The sequence below is a fragment of the Sparus aurata genome, chromosome 6, assembly GCF_900880675.1.
Source record: "Sparus aurata chromosome 6, fSpaAur1.1, whole genome shotgun sequence".
Lineage (NCBI taxonomy): Eukaryota > Metazoa > Chordata > Actinopteri > Spariformes > Sparidae > Sparus > Sparus aurata.
In genome coordinates this window covers 19,022,913-19,048,050 of record NC_044192.1, presented here as the reverse complement: position 1 = coordinate 19,048,050, position 25,138 = coordinate 19,022,913, and the positions used below count along the sequence as shown (strand labels likewise).

Sequence of the window (25,138 nt, the reverse complement as noted above, 5' to 3'; positions counted from 1 at the left end):
TTCTTTTCAAGTCAGATAATGATGGACGACGATGAGGAGAGAGCTTTGTTTACATTTAACTTAACTCTTGTTTTGTTGATGTCACAAACCAAAGTTTCTGACTCCACTGAGACCCACTAAATAAGGCAAAGTATTGAATTGTTGTCTTTTCTCGAAGCCACAAACTGTTTACACATTGGATGATGGTGATGAAATGTGGAAATAACCATGTGTCATTGTTTTATGTATTATGGGCTAAACATGAATACATACACTCCAGTTTATTAGGTACACCCTGATGAAATGAATACAGTCTAAGACAACTGTTTTGCAATAATTCCTTCCTACATAAAAGTTATAATATTCAATATTCTGGAGCACTGGTTGTCAACCTGGCATAGGGACCTCCAAGGGGTCATGAGTTAATTCCCAGGGGTCACCAGATGGTCGTGGAGAAAAAAATTAAATAATATAATTTGGTCTGAGGGGCAGTTTTTACATTTCCTTAAACATCAAAATACATTTTATCAAATGTGTGAGCTAAAAAAACAAACAAAAAACACTTTCTTAATTTGGGCATTTTCAGGATGTTGCGAGTTAAAAATTCCAGTGCTGGGGATGATGGGAGGTGAACCCCAACAGGATTTTTTGGGGTTCACCACTGAGGGGTCACTGGTTGACAAGGTTGAGAACTGCTGCTCTGGAGAGCTGTGTATTCAACTGAATGGTCATTTTGAAGAAAATAGCTTGTGGTGCTGCTAAATTGCGTTAAACATTTTGCTTTGTCCACCCCATTTCCATCAATGTAGGTCAGTTAACAGAAACAGCCCTCTGAAGAAATCCGGATGACGAATGTAGGATTGTTTTGGTTAGTGCCTCCTAAAAAGTAGTTTCAACATCAGTGAAGGGTACAAAACACATAAAATCCATTGTATTTTACCAGGGTTTACAGCTGGAGTATCTGAGACCCCAAACAAAAATGTTGCATCATTTTCTGTAGAATTGTGAAACATGTCATTAGGTCAACATAAGCATTTATCTCTTATATAAGAAAGAGTCATGAAGTTGACTGAGCTGAAAATTAGACTCATGTTGAATGCAGTTACATTTTTCCATTCAGAGCAGAATATAAAAATGTAAACAAAATGAGCCACACATGTTGTCTTGTACTTGTACTCTTTTATTCCAATCATGCATAACAGTAATCCAGTTCTGAGAGGCCACACAACAAACAAACTCCCACGATACTGAAGGGGAATCACAGACTCTGAAAATGAAAATGAAATGAATAATTGAATACAGACATTTTGTATTTAACCCCCCCCCCCCACCCATACACACAAATATTTGGTGGCTTGACCACAGTCTGTGATGGAATGTAACTGAGTACATTTACTTATAATTTCAAGGCACTTGCACTTTACTTGAGTACATTTGCTGCCACTTCTTACCTCTACTTTACTTCATTTCAGAGAGATTTATTGTGCTTTTTTATTCCAATGCAATTTTCGAAAAGCGACAAAAAAAACCACATGATTGTGAGCAATGTAAACCAGCCATACATATTCAGTACATATTCAGACATTTAAATTATTTCCCTATCAAATAACTGGAATAGAGAAGTACAGAATAACTGTATTGTCCAGCTGTAGCAGAGAAATACAACCACAAACATGTCCACACGATTAAAAACAAAAAACAACACATTAATAGAGCATTAAATCTCTTAACTTTACAGCTTTATACAACCTAATAGCCTTACAGCTACAACATAAAATGCTTTACATACATAATAACATTAATCCAATATATACTTTACTACTGTAGTGTAATGTAACACTGACCAAGCTAATCTGTTTGCACAATAAATACTTTCACTTTACTTTTCATTTGAAATTTGTAATATGATATCATGATATAACTTATGATACAGTATTTTCCCACTGTTGTATTGTGACTGTAAACCATCTTTATGCCGTTAACTCCAACTTTTTATATGATTATTATGAAGGCTGACTTAATACCAGTCATCATAACTGACTATTTAGGAAAGTAAAACAAAAAAAGATAAAGGCATAATACAGCGTCATTCGAGCAGCGAGGACTCATTTATTTAGGGGACTTGGCAGACGCGCAAGTACAGAACTGTTGCTTCAGGGGGCAAAAGTTCAGGGATAAAAGGGATCACTCAGGAGATTACTCCCATGTACGTAACGCGGATGCCTAGAACACAAACAAAGAGCATTATGTTGCTCAGCTTTATTTTAGTCGCAGCGTGCATGTTTGTGTGGGAGCCAGTGTTTCTCTAACCTTATCCTTGTCTTTATATTGCCAAATGAAGAGTTAAGCCCTGTTTGTTTTGCTTGTACATATCCCCCCCGCTGCCATAGGATTCTCCTTTAGCCGTTTAAATGAAACATCTTTTTTTTTTTTTTCCTGCCTCCACTCAGGGCAGTGTTTTTCAATCAGATTAGTACAGCACATTCTGTTCTGTTTCACTTCCTGATGACTGTGCAGCCTGTATCCCTGAATGAACTCACCCGCGTGCTTCTGGTTACACCAAGACACTCATTCAGGCACACATATCCTTGCAAATGCTTGTCAGATTTTAGTACTTCCTACAATATTTAGCCTAGTAAACATCTCAGCCAATTATCAAGAAGCCCTTCTGTTTATTGGTTTATTTGAAAAAAAGAACACAAGAGTTTAAAAAAAAAAAAAAAAAAGTACAGAGCTAATCTTTCTCTCTCAGAACAATAAGATGAAAATCTGACTGATAAATCTCACACAAATAAGTTCAATATAGTCATAATTAACAGCCACGAACAGTTTATTTAACTTTCAACTGTCGGATTTTCCTGTTTCCGTCCAGGTTGCTGCTCTCACCAGAACAGAAACAAGATGTTCAAGATGTTTCAGGAAGGAAGAAAACATCTCGGGCCATGTGTTGCTATAGAAATCTATTCATGCATTTCGGTTCAGCTCAGGTCAGTCGAGTTCTTTTTTGACCTCCACTTATGCACACAAGACGAAGGGGGAAGTTGCCAACAAAGCTACCAGTACACCGCAACTCAGACGAGGGTTTGGGAAAACAAACACAATCTCTGCCTGGGCTGCAGTCAACTGCCTCAAGTTTTTAAAAGTGGATCTATGTATTTATTCTTAATAGCGTCAGGTGGGTGGTCTTGTCATTAGATCACAAAAGCCACAGTTGTTCTGTTTCTGTACTATTGTTTGTTTTTGATTTGAATAAAATGTACCAAATTCAAGGAATGTGTCCAACCCACTTTCTTGCTCTTAGCGATAGCTCAGAAGATTACTCAGCCACGTTACAACATCCCTTCTGAGGTTTGCAGAATCAGGTTCACTTGTATAATGTCACCTTTATAATTAACAGGATCATCATGTTCCCTTCAATAGCTGTCTGGGTGTCTGCCAGCAGCGTGAGTGTGGTGAGAGAGTGTTCTTACCACCTCTGACTGTGGGATTCACCCCTGCAATAAAGTTTTAACCGTCTCAGTGCCTAAGCTCAAGAACCTCAACTCCTGCACGTGAACAAATCTCACACCAAGAACTGATGCCATATTCTAAAGCTGTTAATGCAAAGATGTGATAAGCATAAGCATAAGCAGCAGCCATGAAACATATTGCAAACATCCTGCACGGACATAATAATGTATCCTCACCCTCAGACCAGAAAAGCAGAAAAGCAAAGCCATAAATCTATTTTACAGCTCTTATGGAAACTGCTCATGCACACCCCCCCTCTCCTTTTCATCAGCTCTGTGTGCAACCGTTGACACAATAATTTAAACACAAAAGCAGATGAATTTACCTGATACTTTAAATTCTAAATGCATGTTGAAAACAAGCTTTCATTCCAATATGGAAATCCTTTCATTCACAACATTACTATTACTCTACAGTTATTATGCCGTAAAACGTAGTTGCAGTAAGTTTATTATACCGTAAAGAATAGTTGCAGTTCATGTTTTGTGCTGTGAAATGAAACTGCAGCAAGGGCGTCCAACTGTGAATCGCTTGAACCCATTAGCTACTGTAAAGGTGCTGTAACAGTGAGTTACTGCAGCAATACACTAAAGAGTCTACCTGCCTGTTGGTGCATAACAATAATAAAAAAAACATAAAAGTAAATGAGAGCAAGTCAAGAAGCAGAAAATTAAAAACTGACCATAACATCTATCATCAAAACAATAAAATAATATGTAAAATACACCTGATTAAAGGGGCACTATGATGTTTTGGAGAAGAAACTCAAACTCAAAATATTTACAATATTAATGAGGTAATGAAACAAACTCATAAATATTTATTTTTTGCCCTAACTGGACAAACAAGCTGTTCTCAGAGGAAAATAACTTCCTCAGAACACTGTTTGACGCTAGAAGGGTGGCAGGGTCCGCCTCATATAAACAGAGTAAAACAGTATGAGATTGTGTTGTTCTTTAAGGTCCGTTTATTTATTCAGTCGATGAAGATCTACATAGTGCACCTTGGAAAGGAAGAGCTGTACAGTTTGTGCAAAACACTGACCAGGGAATGTGAAGTTTACAGTGCTAATTTAAAGAATACACACGATCGAGTTCAAGAGATATGTGCTGATGTGATTCATCGAGTGTGCTGTGTGCGTGAGGTTGGAGAGGGTCTTGATTGCCTACATATGCTGCCTTTTGTACATTTTTGTTCGAACAACTTATGGTGACATACATGGATCGCTGCAGGCTGATGGATCACAATCAGGCACGTTGTTGGTCTGTGAGCAATTTGAAATACCAATTTTTCACTGAATGTGGTTAGAAACAACTGAAACCCAAGTCTTTTGTCAGATCCTGCGCATTTTTTTTAATTTTTTTACAAACATCTCTGTTCAACTCACTCACTCTTGTTGCTCTTTTTGAATTCTTTACACACATGTTAACTTCACTGGCACGTACTGGCAACTCGCCAGTGCAGTTAATAGATAAGTGGTAAGTAGATTATTTTTAAGCAGATGCGATGGAATGCCAATGAAGGAGAACAACTCTCAGAGCATAATAGATGATGGGTGGTCTAAACCTGGCAAAAGTCCAATATTAATGTATTTAGATTTCACAGAATAATAAAGCTTCCATTATGTAATGAATGTACCGTAAAGGCAATAAAGCAGGAGCTGTCTTTTGGGAAACTACGATCCAAGTGAGTACTTGGATATGTATTTTACTGCAAGGCCCGGTACGTCTTTCTAATACTTGCTTTATGGGTCACACAGGAAACCTAATTAGGCTACAGCAACAAGTCAGGTCAGAGGAAATTACTGTATGCTTCACTGCAAACAGCTGTACTACTTAGATTAAGTTGTGACCTGCATCAAGAGCTCATAAAATATGATACATTACACTACTTCCCAGCATAACAAGACATCATTACAAACAGCAACACCATGATCAGGTTTTATTACTTAACCTTATCACCAGTGAGGAGTTTAACTTTCAGTGTTCTCTTACATACTGTATTTAAATATGGACAAGATGAAAACCCCAATCAGGCTACAGTAACAGATTAGTTGGGAAGTAATGAAAGGCTATTTGTATTGTACAATTTACTGTACAATAGTGGCACTACTCTCTTTGATTGAGATGTGACAGGCTGAGTAACTACTCATTAAACCTAATGCATTACCTCATCAAGAAGTAATTACAAATACCGACACCTGGACCAGGTTTATTAGTTTAATTAGTCATTCAACATTTTGACAGGATCCTGCACAGTGACTACTTTAAATCGCAGCATGTACCTGTACTTGAATAAACACAATTGGGATTTAAAATGTGAGAAAGGAGGGAACTTATAACTGTCTAAATGCAAGCTTAAAGTCAAAACAATCAACAGAATGTGAAGTAATAGTTCTGACGATATCTTTAAGATAACTACACACCCTCCCCCGCCAAAAGTATATAGCCTGCGGTGTCGATGGTTGATATGGATGTTTTTGTCATGGCTAACTGAACTAACTACATAAAGGCGCTACACTTTGCAGCAGTTAGCGGTTACTCTGGTGATATGCTGCCCCCTATTTGTCTGGAGTACATATTCCACAGGTGGCCACTTTTTACAAATGGCACCTTTGAATTACCTTGTATAATATTAGCCAACAGGTAACGTCATCGATGTTGGGCTTCACTGTGTGACTTCGGCGATGTTACAGAGAATACAAGGTTCAAGGTACAAGGTAAATTTGTCATCATTTGTTTAAACAAGGGTTTAAAAAAACTAGAAATTGATCGAGTCTTGTGTTCTGCTCCATCTATTTTGACAATGTGAGTGTTGAGGATGAGTTCAGGAGTCTCACGGCCCGGGAATGAAGCTGTTTCTTAGTCTGGTGGTACGGCAGCGGATATTTCTGTATCTTTTCCCAGATGGCAGCAGGGTGGGTGTCATGCTTTTGTATTTTCCTAAATACTACTACTAATATTTTTTTTTTTAGAATTAAGTAGTAGGCGAATTTAATGTACTCAATACTTGATTGGGTAGGTTTTAACAAAGGTGATAAAAGATGCTGTGTAAATTTATCACACAGCATCTCATGTTGGTTTTGCTGGTGGTACAGGTTGTATTTGATGGGAAAAAAATGATTAGAACAAAAATGAAATGTCATTCATTGAATATCTTGTTTTCATGTCGGTCACCCTGCATTATTTATGACTACTACTAGACCCCACTTCTATCAGATGTAATCAAGACGCTGTAGACCTAACGCTGCAGTAATGTCACAGTACACAGATCTGTCCCCTGATTAAACCCGTCTGCCTCTGCACAGACTGTGTAGAAATCCCAACTTTGAGACAAAGACAGGTCTAGGAAAAAAAACAGGATCCTACAGTCTACGGGTGCAATTATCAGGGAAAGCTAATGAGACTACGGTGACATTTTAGGTTGCAATAAAACATTTACAGTCCGGACATTTAAGCCTGCATTCTGTTGAACAGCTGTACTAGTTATCTTTTGCAAGTTAAAATGTAACTTGCAAAAAGGAAATAAGTAGCTCATTAAAATCACATGGATCAGGAACTACTTTTCTTTTCTTCTTTTCATACATGTTTACATTAACATGATTGGACACAACAAAATAGAATAAATTATCATACTTGTGTTAGTGCTGGTACTTTTTTCCCCCCCACAACAGACGTGGTGGTGACTTGTTTTTCCACAACTGACAAAAGACTCGCAGTAACGTAAACACTTGTTGTCGATCTCCATACAGCAAGGGAAGAAATAACAAGCAAGGCAGTTAAAAATAAATACAACAATAATCACAATAATAATAATAAAAATAATAAAAATAATACAAAAATACAAGAACAAGTGTTAAAAGCACAAATTTATGCACATTGTTCGAAGTCCCTACCTTCGTATAAGTTTACAGAAACGCGACACCGATTGTACCTATCGCGCAAAAATGTCGGGAGAAGCGGCTTTTTTTTCCCCGACAGTAATCCGTCTCAGCGCGCGTCTTATCGGGCAGCGTGATGTGCTTTTGTGTCGGTGTTACACATCCTCGTCTGTCTGTGTGTCTCTGTGTGTGTGTCTATCTGTGTGTGTGTGTGTGTCTGTGTCAGGCTATTACACAGCAGTGTTGATGATATGTGTTGTCAGCTGAGCGGAGAGAACAGCCTGCTGCGGTACAGGCTGTTCCCGGCCTGGCTCGGCACGGAACGGGTTACAGGTCAGGGTGTCTATTGGAACACAGTGTTCTCATCAGCGGCGGCGGCGGTACAGCTACAGTACAGCCGGAACATTGTGTTACTTTGTGGCTTCTTTCCAAGACCTGCCCCTTCATTTTACACTAAACGCCCTCCCACAACTACCGCTCTCTCTCTCTCTCTCTCTCTCTCTCTCCCTCTCCTCTGCCTCTCCTCTCCACGCCACTGTCATTTTCTGAAGTCCCGGGATCCATGTGGTTACTTCACCGGCACGTTTATCGCCAGAGGGGGCTGCGAGGGATAAAGGAGGAGGAGGAGGAGGGGGGACAAACAGCAACAGAATAAACAGGCGCTACGTAGTAACCCGCATGGGCAGAACATTTAGTACCCTGGACACGAGATGAGAGGGGCGGGCTCGAGTTTGGAGGAATAGACGCGGGCGCACGACCTGCAACACTCACCGGTCTATTCTTCTTCTTCTTCTTCTTCTTCTTTGTCTTCTTCTTCTTCCTCGTCATCATCTGCTTCTTCTTCTGGGAGGAAGGAGAGGCGGTTTGGAAAAGAAAAGGAGCGCGAGGAAATGTGAGTATTTTAATTCATTGTCTGTTTATTTTTCCTGCAGCGGAGAGAGACTTCATTCAGGAGTTCCCGGAGACGTAACGTGCCGGCAGTCGAGTGTTCTTTATGCTCCGCTTAGAAAAAATCATAATAATAACAGTAACAAATAAAAAGGGACATTTGTTATGCATCATAGTGTATTAAAATGCACCCGTTTGCAGATAGAAAATCACGCGTTTCTCACTGTATAGGCGATCATTATAAGGTGTTCCAGGATGGATGGATTTGCCGCACGTGTATGGGGGCATCTGGGGTTACAGCCCTAACAGTGTGCTCTGGAAAAAAAAAATAAGGGCTGATAAGACTCCCTGTGAGTGTTTACTGGAAAAGTGCGCGCGCGTGTGTGTGTGGTGGTTGGCTGTGGTTTCTTCGTGGAGGTAGGTGAGGACAACAGTTTACATCCCAGGATCCCTCAAGGCTTAGGTGTATCTTACCAAAGTACAGGTTGTCCCAGCCCTGTCTCTGAGACAGAGGCAGTAATGACTGGAGCTCAGTCCCAGATGATTCTTACTCATTTAAGAGCATTACAGGTCATAATGGAAGCCTCTGAATAACTTAAAGTATGCTGGTGTCATCGCTCATGTATTTAGATTGAGATGAGCTGGCTTGCTGACATGGACACAGGTTGAGACAGAGTCCCAGTGATGAGTGAGAGCGCCTCAGGGCGACACATAGGAAGATACATCGACTTCATGTCTATAGAAACCCTCACAGAAAATTGAAGGGTGGCACTGCCTGAAAAAGAAGCAGTAAAATTCAAAGGTTCTCACTGTTGGTTTTACATTTAAAGTACAAATAATCTGTGCCTCTCAAGCAGCAAAGTGATGCTCGTACTTTACAAGCTTCGTTTTCAAACTCTTTGTCATGTATGTGTGAGGTTTAAAAAAAAAAAAAAAGCCCTGCTTCAGGACGTCAGCCTATGGCTTGGTCATGCACACTGTGTGCTCTCATGTTCCTATATGAAGCAGCAGCAGCAGCAGCAGAGTACGGATGTGAGACAGAATGTACAGATACACCGTGTGCGTCTGTGGTCTTTGCTTCATTGTGTTCTGTTCCTGCATTCCTCTGCAGGGTATCTGAGTTTTATGTACATGAAGCTCACATGCCATTTTATCAGTGTCCTAAGTGTCTGTAGTTCCCTGCTCAGAGTTTTTCATGAAAAATAACATTTTTCCTACCACAAAAGAACAAAGTCAAATAATGAAATTGAGGGAATTAATAACTTTTGATTATGTGAACGTGCTGATGATCACAACACGGTCACCACTAATTGAAATTTAAATATCCTTCGTTTAAATTCATATTCAAATTCAAGGTACGGTCAATTTGAATAATTGAATCTGATCTCATTTTTTATTTAAAAAAAGAAGCTGGCTCGTACGTGAGGGGGTATCAGATTGGTGAACACCATCAGGCTTTGCCAGCGGGGAACTGTGAATAGAAGGAACATTGTGTTCAGACACACACACACACACACATACACACACACACACACACACGCGCACGTGTGCGCACAACAAGTTACATCTAAAATGCTATCCATGAAATTTAAAAGACACAGGTGCTGCTTCTAGAATAAAAAAGACATTTTGTGCAGCAAACGAACACTAGTGAACGACACCAAACAGAAGAGACAGAATAAACGGTGCAGATATCAGCAAGACGCATCTTTTTGGTTTTTCACCCTGTGGGTTGAGGCACACAGCTTGGGCTCAAACTGGTACTATGGTCTTTCTCACACACAGAAAAATCAGAACTGGGATCTTGATCAATACGTAATCCAGTGAGCATTCACTGCCTAGTTCTCTCTAGGGCCAAGCTCTGTTGCTTCATTTTTCGTAAAGGATCTCTAAGAACTTAGTCACCATAGCAGGACATCTAAATATTTGCACATGCTCATCAACAGCAACTGAAGAACAGGACAACTGGTGGAAAGATTTAGAGCGCTGATGCAGGGAAAACCCAAAGTTTGTAGCCGTGAAGCTGTGGAAATATCAAGTGACCACAAGAGTGCCGTCTGATCAGCAAACAGCAAAACCTATCACTCATATTACTATCTTGAGGATGTGCAGCCAATCTGAACTTGACATTACCAGACTGATGAGTTCAATCTAATTAATTGCCCAAACTTGTCTTAATGGTACATGAAGGGGGAGCTCAGATGATGGTGATGATTACAAGAAGGTGTGATGTGATAAATACTCTCAGGCACAGAGTTTTGACTGCGACATTTCCTCTTATTTATTTATATATTAACCATGCGACATGAGCCTTAATATAAACCTTTACCTCTCACCACCTAACAATTTAAGAAAAAACTGACATCATTTTTTCTTGTGATATTTTATTTTAAAATAGCAAGTATCTTGTTAATTTGCACACATACAACTCATTCTGTCTAGGTGCAGAAATCCATAATTTGTGCTATGATTTCTGTTTCTACCTCACAACATTTACAAGAAGTACTATCCAATACTGCCTTTATTCTGATAGATAGAGAGGGAGTTTGTGTTTCATAATATGATAAAGTTAAATGTTTTTAACGGGAGCAGTCAACAGTGTTTTAAGTCTTGCGAGAATATGGATTCGCCCTATTTTGTCATTGTAGATATAGAGCTGCAACAATTCATCGATTAATTGTCGGCTATCAAATTCGTCTCCCAACTACCTTGATAATAAATTCATTGGCTTCAGTAATTTCTTTAGCTTCTTAAATGTGAATATGTTCTGGCTTCTTTACTCCTCTTTCAGAATAAACTAAGTATGTCTGGTTTGTGGACAAAGCCTCGCCACCCCTGGCCAAAAGTCCTGACATTAGTAACATCCCAAAGTCCCAGAACAGCTGTGCGCTGATGCTATTCAAGCAAGTGTTAACGTCTCAGCTGCCACATGTGATGATAAGCGCCAAATAGCGTTTGCCAACATGCTTGACATAGCTAACTAACTTCTTCATTGTCTTCAAACAATTTCAACACATTTGTGCTGGGGCAGACCGAAAAAATGCGGCAATGTGCATCCATTGAGGTAGTGACGATGCCTGTCGACAGCAATCACTGCTGTGATGAGAGAGGCAACACTTAGCAATTATAACACCAACAGGTCCTTACAGTTTTATTGCTTTATCTATCTATCTATCTATCTGACTGTCTGTCTGTCTGTCTGTCTGTCTGTCTGTCTGTCCGTCCGTCCGTCCGTCCGTCCGTCCGTTGCATCATTCTCCTAAACAACTGATGTAGATGGGGACTTGTTTTTAAGCATTTAAAAGACTGGAAACGACAAAAACATAATTTAGTTAGAAGGATGTTATTTACACCCCCGTGTAAAGCTGAAATCTTCACTGCAGCTACTAGGCTAAAAGTTTGAGTGTGCACCTCATCTGAAGTGGGCGCACAAGCTCGACCGCTTGTCGAGGGTGTAAATAACATCTTTTGAAAGCTTCTGGAGAACTTGAATACGCTAGACGAGCTGTACGGAGCCTTTTTATGATGATTTGCAGTCTCCATCTACTTTTGTTCTTTAGGAGTAGAGGACTGAATTTTCCTTTTTGGGTGAATTTATCCTTTGAGGTTGTTGTATTATTTTGCTGTTATGAAGGACAAGTAAAGGGAACATTATTTGTCTGATAAATTGTATTACATTTATGTGAGAAAGCTAATTTGTCATTTTACAAAACAGTGCAAGAAAACATTTTTTATTGACAGAACACGGTGATATTGATATTGATATCAGTATGCTGTATATGGGGTGAGAACTGGTCATATCAAAATATATGGATATGATGGCTGTGCAGGTCAAATACTGTTCAATAAAAAAATATTTGAATGGTACTGCAGACTGAAAAACCTAAAAGGGGCAGCACTGATATTTATGATAAAATCTTGTCAGTGTATCACCTATCCAGCTCAAGATTTTTACCTGCCTCATCACAAACACTGACAGAGATTACATGACTGTATTTGTGATGGCGCAGCTTTATCAGCACAGAGTCTGCTCGCACAGTCGACCCCACACTTTTCATGCGCATACGAGGAAGAAGACTGAAGCACTCGTTACAAAATCAAGAGTGAAAATCACTAAATGAGGTTGTGCCACGCTGCACATTTAATTCTGGTGTCCGTAAGATGTGTCACTGTTATTTATAGATTGACAAAGAGCACAAAGGGCCATAAAGTAATAGCAGGGAACGTACTGTACTTTGGTGAGCACTGCGTGTGTTTCAAAATAAAATGACCGAAGTAGGCAACACGGTGCTGCCTTTCACATATTTATAGTCGTGTTATTACTGTGGGGAATCAGACGAGGTGCGGTGCAGTTGAATGATATCACAACTGCAGTGCAAAGTAATGTTCCTCACACAGCTGGGATCGATGTTAATGTGGCTTTTGCAGTAAAACTATAAAGATGTCTCCAGTACAGTACATGGAATTGGAACGTGTGTCCTTAAATAGCTGCAAGTTATATAATGTGGAGGAAAAAAAGTCAAGTTTTGCTGGGTGGATTATGGAGATCGTGTATTGATATTCTTGTCAGGGATCAGAAGTTTCCAGTCCGGCTCCACAAATTGGATTTATTTTCCGGTGGCTTTTTTCCTTGCTCCAAGTTTGTCCCAAAGTGAAAAGGATGAGGCACCACCACATGTTATTTATGCTGCTCAGATTGCTAACACATAGGCTTGTGTGTTCCTTGTTTCTACAGTGTTACTGTGTGTGATGCCCACACTCAGAAATGACCACTGATCAGGATCTGCCAATGGATGGCCAGTCAGCCACAGCCGTGTTTGCTGCAAAGGGCATTGACGTAACAACTAACAAAGACCACGGAGTTATCAAGGTATTCATCATCGACGCTTTAAAATTGAACATTGTATTGTAGGCGTTCAGGCACGTTGAGGACTCATCGCTCATGCGCAACAGTCGTGATATTTGTCTGTTCTCTGTTGAAAAGGTTTCTCAGTTGAACTGGAAACTTGTCTTTACCACCTGCAGGTTGTGAAGCATGAGGGCCGAGATGGAGACCAACCAATGATAGGGGACAGAGTGACTGTCCACTACACAGGGAAGTTGCTGAACGGGAAGAAGTTTGACTGCAGTCGAGATCGCAAAGAACCTTTTTGTTTCAATGTGGGCAAGGGTAGGTGACTTTATGTATTACTGTTAAAACCTGATGGTGCCTGAATCCGACTAACATATTGGTTATTGTCTTGAGTGACAAAAGGGTACAGTCGGCATTCATTCCTGCGTCAAATGACTCTTCAGAGGTCACAGGCTCTGTTATCGGCTCCGTTTGATTAATACCAATTTTTACACCACAATGACAATCACTGCATTAAGAAAAGTTTGTCTCTCTGTTTTTTTTCTTTGTGTGTCACAAACATGTCAGAAAAGCAGGAAACACTAAAAAGTATACAATGGAATAAACCTCATCAGATTATATCCAGAACACATTGAAACTTGTTTTTAAAAATCTTAATAGATACCAATAGTATTTTGAATAAGATACATTGTTTTCTCAGTAGCTGAGAACGTACGTTGCTAAGGAGTGACACAATGCGGTTCTTTTGTCATCTCCGTTAAGAGTTGCACATGTCCAGTGCTAATCAGGCAGCTGACTCAGCTCAGACCACACGTAATGCTGGTTACCTTTTTTCACATTTTTTATTAAATTTTTTCTTTCAAACTCAGCGCTGACTGTACGATGTTAAAGTGCAGCTTTACATCGAAGGATGGATGTTAATTCAGTATGTTGTTGTGTTCCCGTCACAGCCGTGATTCTATATCGGCGCTGAGTTCGAAAGAGAGACTGAATTAAAAGATATAAAAAAGAGACAGCCTTCATGCTGCTTTCTACTTTCTACATTTGTGATGTCACACCATAAATAAAAAATTGGCAAATTTGACGATTATCAATGGGAAAGAAGTCCGTCATCTATTTATAGTGGGTGTACAACACAATGTGAATAAAACTGTAATAGGTTATCATCTGCCAGATCGCAAATCCATTGTCTTTGTTTGATTGAGAGACAGTTATTGGTAGATGTTACAAACTGTGCATTTAAAGCAACAGAATTATGACTGTTTATTTACTGAGCGTTAGATGAGCTATCCGCTTTCACGTCAGTTAGATATGAAGTTAAAGTCAGGCGACGGTTGGTTCGGCTGGAAAACACAGGGAAAACAAGGTAGCTTTGCTGCGTCCAACGACAGCAAAACCCACTCACTTGCTCCCATAAAGCTCCCTAATTAACACATTATATTTTCATATATAAAACAAAGCGTAAAAACAACAAGTCGTGGTTTTACAGGGCGATTATATGGTTATGCGCCAGACCATTTCTTGGCTGGTTGCAATAACTTCCTGGAGTATCTGCTTGTTACTCAAAAAACAACGGCTAGTCTGGTATATTAGCTACTGGCCTTTTGAAACCACAGCTTGTCATTCTTACATCTTTGCTCAAAATAAATAGATGTAAGGTGTTGATTAATGAGTTCTAGAGTAGCTGGTTGGCTGATTTCTTTAATCTTTGGATGGAGCCAGGCTAGCCCTGTCTTTATGTACTGTCTCCTCACTGTCTTCCCCTTTACCTTTGGTGTCAGATTATGATTGCATGATCTTTGAGGCAGCTTAACAAATCAGCAGCATCTCTTCTCATAGTGTTTTTATTTTCTGCATTCTCTCACAGGACAAGTCCTCAAGGCTTGGGATATTGGTGTGTTGTCCATGCAGAGAGGCGAGGTGTGCACATTACTCTGCCAACCAGAGTACGCTTATGGACCTGCTGGTAATCCCGACAAAATACCTCCCAGCACTCCAGTAGTGTTCGAGGTAGGTGTGCTGCGTCAGTGCTGCCTTTTGTGCTTTGCATTAACTGCATCACACCGAGGCACCCTGATAATTCAGGAGCATGTGTCAGTCTCTGCAGACGCTGCTCCGTGCTCATAAAATTAACTGGTTTGTCTATTTTAATCCTTCTCAGCATAACACTCAGAGCAGTTCAGATGTCTGTTTGGAGCTCAGTGGAGACACAGTTCAGGCTTTCTCTGTCCTCTGTAATCAATTATAATTATAAGTCAGTTCTAGGAAGAATCAAAAGACATTGAGCTAAATGATCTGCCTCACAAGTCACCCCCTGTGGACAATTGTGGACATGATCTTTGAAATTGTCTTTCGTCTGCGTCCCCCGCATCGCCGCTAACAAAAAAAGTAACTGGGCAGATGTCACCAAGCATTATATCATCAGGTGTTCGTCGTTATTTGCTCACGTGATCGCTCAGAGTGTGCCGACACATTCAGATTGTTTATTTTTGTTAGGGTAATATTTAACTTCAACTCGCCCTGATTGGTATTTAGTGTTTGATTGTAACTAAGTACATAAACACAAGTACTGTACTTAAAGCAACATTATGTAGAAATAGTGTATGGTATTTACATACATGTGAATAAATACAGTTTTGACTTTTAAGTACTTTCATTACCAGAAAATTACTTGTTGTAAATAGATTTAAAGGGATAGTTCAGTTTTTTTGAAGTCGGGTCATATAAAGTACATATCTATAGTCGATCTGTTTCCTAACGTAATCACCGATCAGCGAGGCCTCAGTTTGGAGAAGTAGAGAGCTGCTCCAGCCCAGAGGCTCAGCTTTGTACTGCAGTGAACGGGGTTCAGCAAAAAAGCGAAATTAACCACCAAAACAGAACCACCAAAGGCCGCGCTTTCTTTTGGCACTACATTTTCTCAACCGCAGAACCCCCGTATTCCTACGCAGAACCGCAGAACTGCAGAACCCCGTATCCCTCCGTATCCTTCCGCATAATGTGGAAGGATACGGAGAGTTAAGTTTCGTTTTTAGCGAAAGTAAACCTCTCGTCCAGCAGCTGGGCCTCGCGCTGTATTCCGCCGCTCGCAGATCAGCTGTTGCCCAGTTACGCTAGTGCGTAGGGATACGGGGGTTCTGCGGTTGAGAAAATGTAGTGCCAAAAGAAAGCGCGGCCTGACGGCGATGTAAAGCGCTGTGAATTTTACCTATACAACGTACACTTGACCTGATGTAAATTTTTTTAGGTGAGCCTTGTTTTAGGTGGTTAATTTCGCTTTTATGCTGAACCCCGTTCACTGCAGTACAAAGCTGAGCCTCTGGGCTGGAGCGGCTCTCTACTTCTCCAAACTGAGGCCTCGCTGATCGGTGATTACTGTAGGAAACAGATCGACTATAGAAATGTACTTTATATGACCCCACTTCAAAACCAAACTATCCCTTTAATGGCGGATACTTTCGACTTTGACCTTTACTCAAGTATACTATGTACAATTTATTTTATTTGTATGGGCGACTTTAATGCGATATCTTTACTTTTTCATGCAAGTACGACTTTTGGTACTTTTTACATCACTGGGGTTTATTAAAGTGGCAACAGACAACTTTTCCCGCTGGTCATTATTTCTCTTTTTTCTGTTTTACATCCCTGACTTGTGTGTTCACTCCTACTTGTTTTTCATTATGTATTCGTTTCTCCTCCCACACCTACACAGAGTTAGGCTGAGCTGTAATTTTGTGTTCTGCTGTATATCACTGTTTGTGCGGCGCAATGACTAAATAAAACGTTCAACGAACAGATGGAGCTACTCAATTTCGAAGGGGAGATGCTTACGGATGACAGCGGCATCTTAAGGAGAATAAAGGTCAAAGGGGATGGTTACAGTAATCCCAACGATGGTGCAACAGTTGATGGTAAAACCCCTTTTTGTTTTTCTTCACGGATATTTCTTTATTGAGCAATTGCATCAGAGGTTAAACCCTTGGCATGATTATTGTCCCACAGTGCACCTGGAGGGAAGCTGTGGTGGCAGATTGTTTGACTGCAGGGACATCAGCTTCATTGTTGGTGAGGCTGAAGATAAAGGCGTTCCTCTCGGTGTCGACCGGGCCATGGACAAGATGCAGAAGGGAGAGTGCTGTATACTCTACTTAAAGCCAAAGTAAGTTGCTGAAACTTCAAGCTTAAAATGTGATCCTTGTCACTTCTTTTCCTCCCTTGGTTCAATTACAGTGAGCCAGTATTTATGTGGGATTGTCTCTGCTTTGGTCCTTCATTACGCCCGTGAAGACAAAATGCAATTAAGATCCCCAGGAACCTTTTATTTCATGGCATCAGATGCTGATTATAATCATTTTCTATTTTACAGTACAGTTTTCCTTCAGTGTTTGTCTGATATGGACTTTTGAAGACCGAGACTGTAATCAGAAAAATCCTCTAAATTTACAGTCAGTATTTCCACGTAATCAGCTTTATGGCCAATGTACGTGTACAATTTGAAGGAATTTGACTCCAGTCTTAAGTTGCTCTGTGTTACACACAGTTCTAAAAAACAATTTAGAGACGATAGAAACAGACCAACAGCTAAAAACAAAGATGGCAAAGATGACCAGAGATAGGTAGAAAAAAAGATAGACCCACAATGTACAAACCCGAGTTATTATATTTGAAGGTTTTCCAGTGGTTAGTTTCCAATTTGTGTTTGCTCATTCAGCTTTGTTTTTATTTTTAGTTTGATTGTAAATATGTTTGGGGTATTTGTCAGGGATGAGAGATTTAAGAAGTTCATAAAAGTTGTTCAAATACACTTCGCCTCGCTTTGCTAATGCACATCGCTCAAAATCACGTCCCAGTCTGAGTTTCTCCTCACGCTTGTGTTGAGATGTTTAACAAAGGCTAAAACCAAAGACATTTTCTGTATATTTTCTGTACATAATTTTAATTGTTTTTTTTTCTCTCACGTCCAGTTTTTTTTTCACACCTAGCTTTAGTTTTTAGCTTACTAATTTGAACTTTATGAAATATAACATAGCTCCAACACAAAGCATGAAACTTGTACCACACAGAGTGTGTAGCTTTTAGTAATTCTCAGATTTTGTCCCTGGTGGACTTTAACACTGCATTTAAAAATACACATCTGTCAGTGTTCACTTATGGAAATACAATGAAATACACACATAACAGCACACATACCAAAACACATCAATACAAAGAACAGTACAATTAACTAAAAATGTGTACAGCTCTCTACAGATTGCTGCATATTGTTTATGTAAAATATGTTCTTACATCAATATTGTTACTTGCTTCTATTTATAGTAAACAGTTCGTACTTATTGATTTGAGTCACAAGTCCTGCGGTCCCCAACAATCGAGTGAGTTCTCAGCAGTGGAAAACAATCACAGACAGCAATCTGCTGCTAACAAAATGCTAACATTCACCTGATATAATGTGAATATGTTGCTGAAATTGCTTCCCCAACACACTATAGTGTTTAATAAAAGCCTTTATGATTTTTTTCAAGTCGTAGCTGTCAGGATCTTGATTCATAGAGATGGAGGCATGACGTGTGTTATTTTGATCTTCAGGACGTGACTGAACTGTCAGTCATCCAAAAAACAAAAGAATGTTCAGATTATTATTAGAGTTGCTAGCTGTATGCTGAATAATTAAAGAATTAAGAATTGTAATCATTTTTTCTATTAAAAAAGGTCAAACATTTACGGTATCCAGCTTCTTAAATATAAGAATTTGCTACTTTTCTCTGTAATAGTAGATGTCGAGCCTTTAACTTTTGGACTGTTGGTCGGTTGAGGATGCAACTTGAAGAAGAAACTTTAGATCCTGCGAAATTAGATGTGCATTTGTCACAGTCTTTGACATATTATAAAGTAGATGATCATAATTATTGCAAATAATGTTTTACATAAACTCATTCGAACACACAAAAGGCAGATTCCTGTTCATGTTTCCCTCCAGTTTTCTCTTTTCATAAACAACGCAGACAAAAAAAGAGAGTAAAAACACATACACACAACACTGCACACTGTACAGCCTAAACCTCATAACATAAATAAGGAATTACAAAAATAGATAGAGGACACTGTGCTCCCAAAAACCACATCATATCATTGCCTTAACCCTGCCCACACCAACCCTCCCCATGATCCCCTCAAGCAAGTGCTGGTGTTAAGTACCAGGAATTTATGACACACTAACTATCGAGAGTTCATGCCAGCAAGCAATCAACTAACAATGAAACAAATGTGAAGTAAGAGAGTGAAGACATGTAAACAAACAAACAAACAAAAGAGGGGAAATACTGTTTTAACAATTCTTCACAAAAAATGTTCACCTTTTTTTTTACAAGAAAGGAACCATCCTAAAATAATTATCCGGTTAAGAGCTTTTAAAATGCGCACTTTGTTTTGTATTAAAGTCTGCAGGGTATGGATTAATAATAAATAGTTCGTAACAGGGAGGTGTATTGAGACCAACTGATGTCATGTATGTTGTACTTCCTCTCCCACAGTTTTTCCTTTGCATCATTGCATTTTGAGTAAGTTTCTGGAACATTGCTATAAAATAGAAAATAAAAAGTATCCCTAAAACATCTAGGGATTTCTTCTTTTTTTTTTTTTTTTTTTTACCAGTGTCGGGTTTTGAATTCTACAACAGTTGGTATTTCCCACACTGCAGTTTAAATGTCAAACGGCTTGAGTTGACAGTTAATACCGTCATTGTGCCCAGTTTGGCTGTTCGACACAGAGAAGTGGGTTGTTTCAGAATGAAGGTTCAACAGTTTGTTTATTGTTCTTCTCAGCAGCATCATCACCAGGCTCATGCTCTGTCGTGTCTGTCCTTGTTTATATAGGTACGGCTTTGGAAGCGAAGGTAAACCAGAGTACAAAATTGGACCAGACAAAGACATCATATACGAAGTTACCTTGAAAGACTTTCAAAGGGTGAGCCCTGCTTTCTATTGTTTTCAATCCAAAGAAATAACAATGTTATGAGTGTGGTTTTGGTTTGACCAAATTCAAACACACTTTTGATTTTTGATTTTAAAGGGGCACTATGTAACTTTTTGGACCTAAACTCTTGACCTGTAGGACGGGTAATTGGCTCTTTTTGATCTCAACCCACCTGAACTCAAAATACACACCTCTTTTTTGCATTGAAATGTTATCAGATGATTTTTTAATACATCAAGAAACTCATGTACGGCTTGATCTCTAAACCCCTCGCATAATGTTTAATCCGGGACAAACAATGGTACCACCCCGACGTCCCAGACCAGATTTTGGCTCCCTTTAAAAGAACCAGAGTTGAATTAGCCTTCAGCGCCAGTTGAACGCCACTTTTTAACAGGCAGGTTAAAAAAAAAATTGCATACTGTACCTTTAATAAGTCTTATACGGTTATGTTGATACTTTCCGAAACGGAAACAAAAACAGTGTTTACTCACTTTCTCCAAACCTGACTGTGTTTCCACAAGGCTAAAGAATCCTGGGAAATGGACTTGAAACAAAAGCTGGATTTGGCTGCTGGAGTTAAGCATAAAGGGAATCAATATTTTAAGGTACGTTACCCATGCCGATCTTTTATCTTCACAAATTTGCATTCCTATTCTGCATATTGTCAGAAAATGGTATTGTCTTTCCTGTCATAGGCGGGGCGGCACCACCAGGCAGTCATCCAGTACCAGCGCATCGTTTCCTGGCTAGAAATGGAGTGTGGTACTGGGATAGAGCAGCAGAAGAAGATACAGGACTTCATTTTGACGTCACACCTCAATTTAGCGCTGTGTTTCCTGCGGTTAAAAGAGTACTCGCAAGTGGTGGAGAATTGCAACAAGGTGAGCTGAAGTCAATGTCTCCTCGCTGCCAAATACTTTTTGGATACATTCTTTGGTAATTACTATGTGTGTAATTTTGTGTGTGTTGATTAGGTGATCGAACTTGATGAGAACAATGAGAAGGCCTTGTATCGCCGTGGGGAAGCTCGCCTCCTTCGCAATGAGTTCACCCTGGCTATGGCAGACTTTCAGCAAGTGCTTCAAGTCAACCCCTCAAATCGAGCAGCTCGTGCTCAGATTTCCATCTGCCAGAGCAAGATTAAGGAACATCATGAGCAGGACAAGAAGACCTATGCCAACATGTTCCAGAAATTTGCAGAGCGGGATGCCAAGGTCTGTAAACTCACTGTTCTTGGCTAAGTGTAGACAAACAGTCAGCCTGACTCATTTGTGTTTTTTCTTTTCTTTTCTTTTCTTTTCTTTTCTTTTCTTTTCTTTTCACTCTTTAAACAATCTTTTTCTTTTCTTTTTTCTTTTTCTTTCAGCTAAATTTAATTCAATTTAAAACATTTCATGTTTCAAGACACAGACAGGTCTAGAAACTGTATAACTTATACTCACACTGGGCTCTCAACAAACACAACCATGGAATTATTTTCAACCGTTTTATGGCCAGAGTGGTTTTGTGTTGCTGTACATGTAGAATTTAAACAACAAAGAGCTTAAGGGCAGGACTTCACAATTGTTGTATTTCAGCTCAATAAATTACATTTGAGACATTAAACTCACATTCCACCCTACAAATTAGTTCACTTGGTTGTGAGACTTTGTTATAATGTGATGGTCAGCCATTTTGTGTATCATGGTGAGAAATATTGATACAATTGATGGAGATCCATCCCAACAATACCAGCCAAATGGCCTGCCAAATGTTTTAATGCTGTTTGCAGGAACCCTTTATTAAAAGATATAGATATACAATTCATATGGGTAATTCATTATTGGTCTAAAGATTTTGGTAAGATTTTAATACAAAATCATCATCCTGTGCATTATTGTTTCTTCTTCAGTCGTATGCTGCCCTCTAGTGTTCATTCAGGAATGGGTCTATCTCTCAGCTAACGCTTTGGATCCTACGCTTTGTTAGACACAAAAAAAAAGATCTCAAAACAAAATTTAATATAGCTATTTTTTTATTTTAACACAAAAATAAAAATGTGTATGTATTTTTAATGGTCAGTTGTTTTCTAAGGATGTGCATTCTCACAAAATTCTAAATTGAAAGGGACATGTAGAGATTATTTTCATCAGTGAAATGACTAATGCCTTATTCAAAGTAGTTTATTTTAGACTGTTGTAGTCACTTGTGCTTCATCTCTCCTCGACAGACTGGTAAAACGAAGAGGAGGCGGGACGACAGCACGAGGAGCAGCATGAACGGTGAAGTGGGCATGAAGCGACGGCGGAGGAGTCAGGACTGTCCGTCGTAATGGCGACATTTGAATGGGAGAAAAAGAAAGACATGCCTGTTTTTGCTTTCCAAGCCGTGGGAGCAGAGGCAGGAACAAAGTCATTTAAAGGCCTCTAATCCAAACTTCTTTATCCCAAAATCCAACGTTACCATTCCTGCATATTAAGCAGAGTGTTAACAGGGACGTTTGCAAGCCAAACAGCTTTTCCCCTGTTGCACAGACTGTACAACTGCCAGGACGCAGCTTCCAGTGGACTGCAGAATCAGTGAGCTCAGACTGGTGAACACTTTTAGCCCCTACTATATTTTGATAAAAATATAATTTATTTCTTCAAAAGCAGAGGAATTCCATGTTATTTGTTATTAGGCGACTATGTAGAGTTGAGATGTGCCTCGACAGTGTGTTTCTAATTCCAAAACTGCCCCCTGACCTGTATTTGGTATGAAGCCTTTTCTTGGGCAGCTGCATGCATGTATCATGAGGTGTTTGGGATTCAGACTTGAAACCTTGCTTTTTTTTTAATGTGCAATATGTACTTTGAATAAGAAGTGTAACAAGCCCCGTTACCGTAGTGGTGCTTGAAACAAAAACATGATGATTTCTACTTCTCTGTTCGAAGTGTCCCACTCTGCCTCTCTGCCCCTCCATCCTCCAACCACTGCCACTCTCTTCCTGATCGCATGATGCTCTCGGTTCTCCACCCATCACCTCACACATTTCTTTTCACAATTGTTCATCCAATCATAGCGAACAATCGGTTACATCAAACAAAACATTCTGCTGCGTTTCAGACAACTAGGAACCGCTCCTAGAAAAAGTGGAATGGAACGACACTGAAAGTTGGGATTCCTTCTAGTAAACTCGGGACGAATCCATCTAACCCTAAATTATACCAAAACATTCTGGCAAATGTACTATTTAGTGTATTTGGTTACTGCCAGTAACAGCTGAATCAATGGGATACTACCTACAAAGCCAATTTTTTTGTGAATGTCTAGACCAGAACCTAAACTGTGGTATAGAGATGTTGATGAAGGTTCACAGTCGTCCAGGTCAGGGTAATTCTAAGTGCTGTATCGTAGGCAACTGGACTTGTTTCAGTTTCTTGAAGTGGCCCTTACAACTCTGAAACTCAGAGCTCACATGTGTCCTCAACGATTCTGTAAGGACACTCCCACACAGGGTTTAAAAGCCTGCAAATCCCCTCCAGTTAGTTAGAAATGAAGAAGCCTCCTGGATGAGAGGTGAAACGTCTTCAACGAAATGAAACAAGTCCAGTTGCCTGTGATATGGCACTTAAGATGTTGTGTAGAGAGATTATTTCCACAAATACAATTCAAGATTAGACATTTGTTTTACATAAAGTTGAAGAATTGTTTTGCTAAGATAAGACCATTGTCATGCACTAAAATTATTTATTCATTAGTACATAAGTGATAATCACTTATTTGTTGAAAACTTGTGTTTCATTCATTAAACACATCATCACGCAGTGTAAACAGGGAAGCCAGTGTAATATAGTGAGTTGATCAAACTCATGATAGGTGTCTGTGGGTGTGATGACAGACGGTAATAAAATTTTTATGAACTGATAACAATTTTACTCGATCAAAGCTTCAAAAGCTTTAGTTTAAAAAACAAAAGTTAAAACGTATATGAAATGAAATGTTTCTGTGTCTGGGCTTGACTCTAAGTTTCTCCTTCTGTTGCACTCATTGTACGTTTGTCAATCAGAGAATTGCATTCAAGCAACATGGCACAATCTTCAGCGCAGCATTACATCAGATGCACTCGCGTTGACTCTGTGAGTGCAAGCTGGAGAGTCGATCTGCATCGAAGCTTTAAAATCGTCAGAACCACAGTTTTTTTTTTCATTTTTTCACAAGTTTCATTAATTTTTCAACTCTGGTAATGTGCTCTGCTACATACTTTTATCTGTGTAGTTCTTTTTGCCTCAGTCCTGAAACAGTTGTCTTTTTTATTTCACTGCATCTATTTTTATTTTTATTTTTTTTGTTATTCTTAAATGTGTGAATGTGAGTAGATAGTGGACAATGCTGCACTTTGGTGACTGTCAAGCCAACACTGTTATCTTTTCATGGAACGTTAAAATCTTGACTATAATCGTGATGTTTTATAAACATTGGCTGGTTTAGAATGAAAAACCTTAGCTGTCTTAAATATTTTGTGTAAAAAAAGAAAAAAAAATTCAACAGTATGTGTGTGTGTGTGTGTGTGTTTGTATGAGTGTGTGTAAATATATATTGTTGTATGTTAGCAAGGTTTTTAAACATCTTATTGCTTAATGTTTTCAAGTACCGCCGGCTCTTAATATTCAAATATTTTGTACAGTGGAAACGAGCATGAAGTACTTTTTCTAGCAGTTATAAATTGTGTTTAACAATATACTGAATATTTATCCCCATTGTCAATTACAAAAATATCTCAAGTGCTACATTTGTCATCGATAACTGCAGATTACAGGTGTAATTTGGACAAATTTGACATAAACTAAAAGGATAAAATGCCAATTTAATTGCAGCATGGCTGATGTGTGATACGTCATACATCAGCAAAATGACAAAATGTTCACATGTATTCAGAAGATTTTCAACTTGTAATGAGAAAATGTGATCAATGTTTTCAACAGACATTTATGCGAAAGAAATATTTTCAGACAAAAGAAAAAAACTCTGCAAGGTACCTTTGTTCATGTCTTCTTTATATATATATTTTATTTTTTTGCACTTTACAAGCA

General features: G+C 39.2%; 1 protein-coding gene and 1 long non-coding RNA gene across 3 annotated transcripts; one reads left to right on the top strand and one right to left on the bottom strand.

The window, feature by feature from the left end:
* Positions 1-1,141: 1,141 nt before the first annotated feature.
* Positions 1,142-7,855, bottom strand: LOC115583883 (uncharacterized). Its single transcript, XR_003984446.1, has 2 exons — positions 7,125-7,855; positions 1,142-1,246 (listed from the first exon to the last, which is right to left on the bottom strand). It is a non-coding gene; the product is annotated as an uncharacterized LOC115583883 (long non-coding RNA).
* fkbp5 (FKBP prolyl isomerase 5) lies at positions 6,291-25,083 on the top strand. 2 transcript variants are annotated; one of them, XM_030421111.1, is made up of 11 exons: positions 6,291-6,406; positions 12,993-13,127; positions 13,283-13,427; positions 14,977-15,119; positions 16,909-17,023; positions 17,115-17,271; positions 19,985-20,075; positions 20,609-20,692; positions 20,783-20,968; positions 21,062-21,301; positions 22,297-25,083. In XM_030421111.1, the coding sequence occupies exons 2-11, from the start codon at positions 13,023-13,025 to the stop codon at positions 22,396-22,398; spliced, it is 1,368 nt and encodes a 455-aa protein (XP_030276971.1). In that variant the 5' UTR covers positions 6,291-6,406; positions 12,993-13,022; the 3' UTR covers positions 22,399-25,083. The 2 variants fall into 2 exon arrangements, with proteins under 2 accessions (XP_030276971.1, XP_030276970.1); XM_030421110.1 differs by lacking the exon at positions 6,291-6,406 and adding an exon at positions 8,026-8,261.
* The last annotated feature ends 55 nt before the right edge of the window (positions 25,084-25,138 follow it).

Coding starts and splice junctions, on each gene's coding strand:
- fkbp5 (XM_030421111.1), top strand. CDS start 13,023: ATGACCACTGATCAGGATCTGCCAATGGATGGCCAGTCAGCCACAGCC. Junction 13,428..14,976: donor TTGTTTCAATGTGGGCAAGG/GTAGGTGACTTT, acceptor ATTCTCTCACAG/GACAAGTCCTCAAGGCTTGG. Junction 20,693..20,782: donor AAGGGAATCAATATTTTAAG/GTACGTTACCCA, acceptor TTCCTGTCATAG/GCGGGGCGGCACCACCAGGC.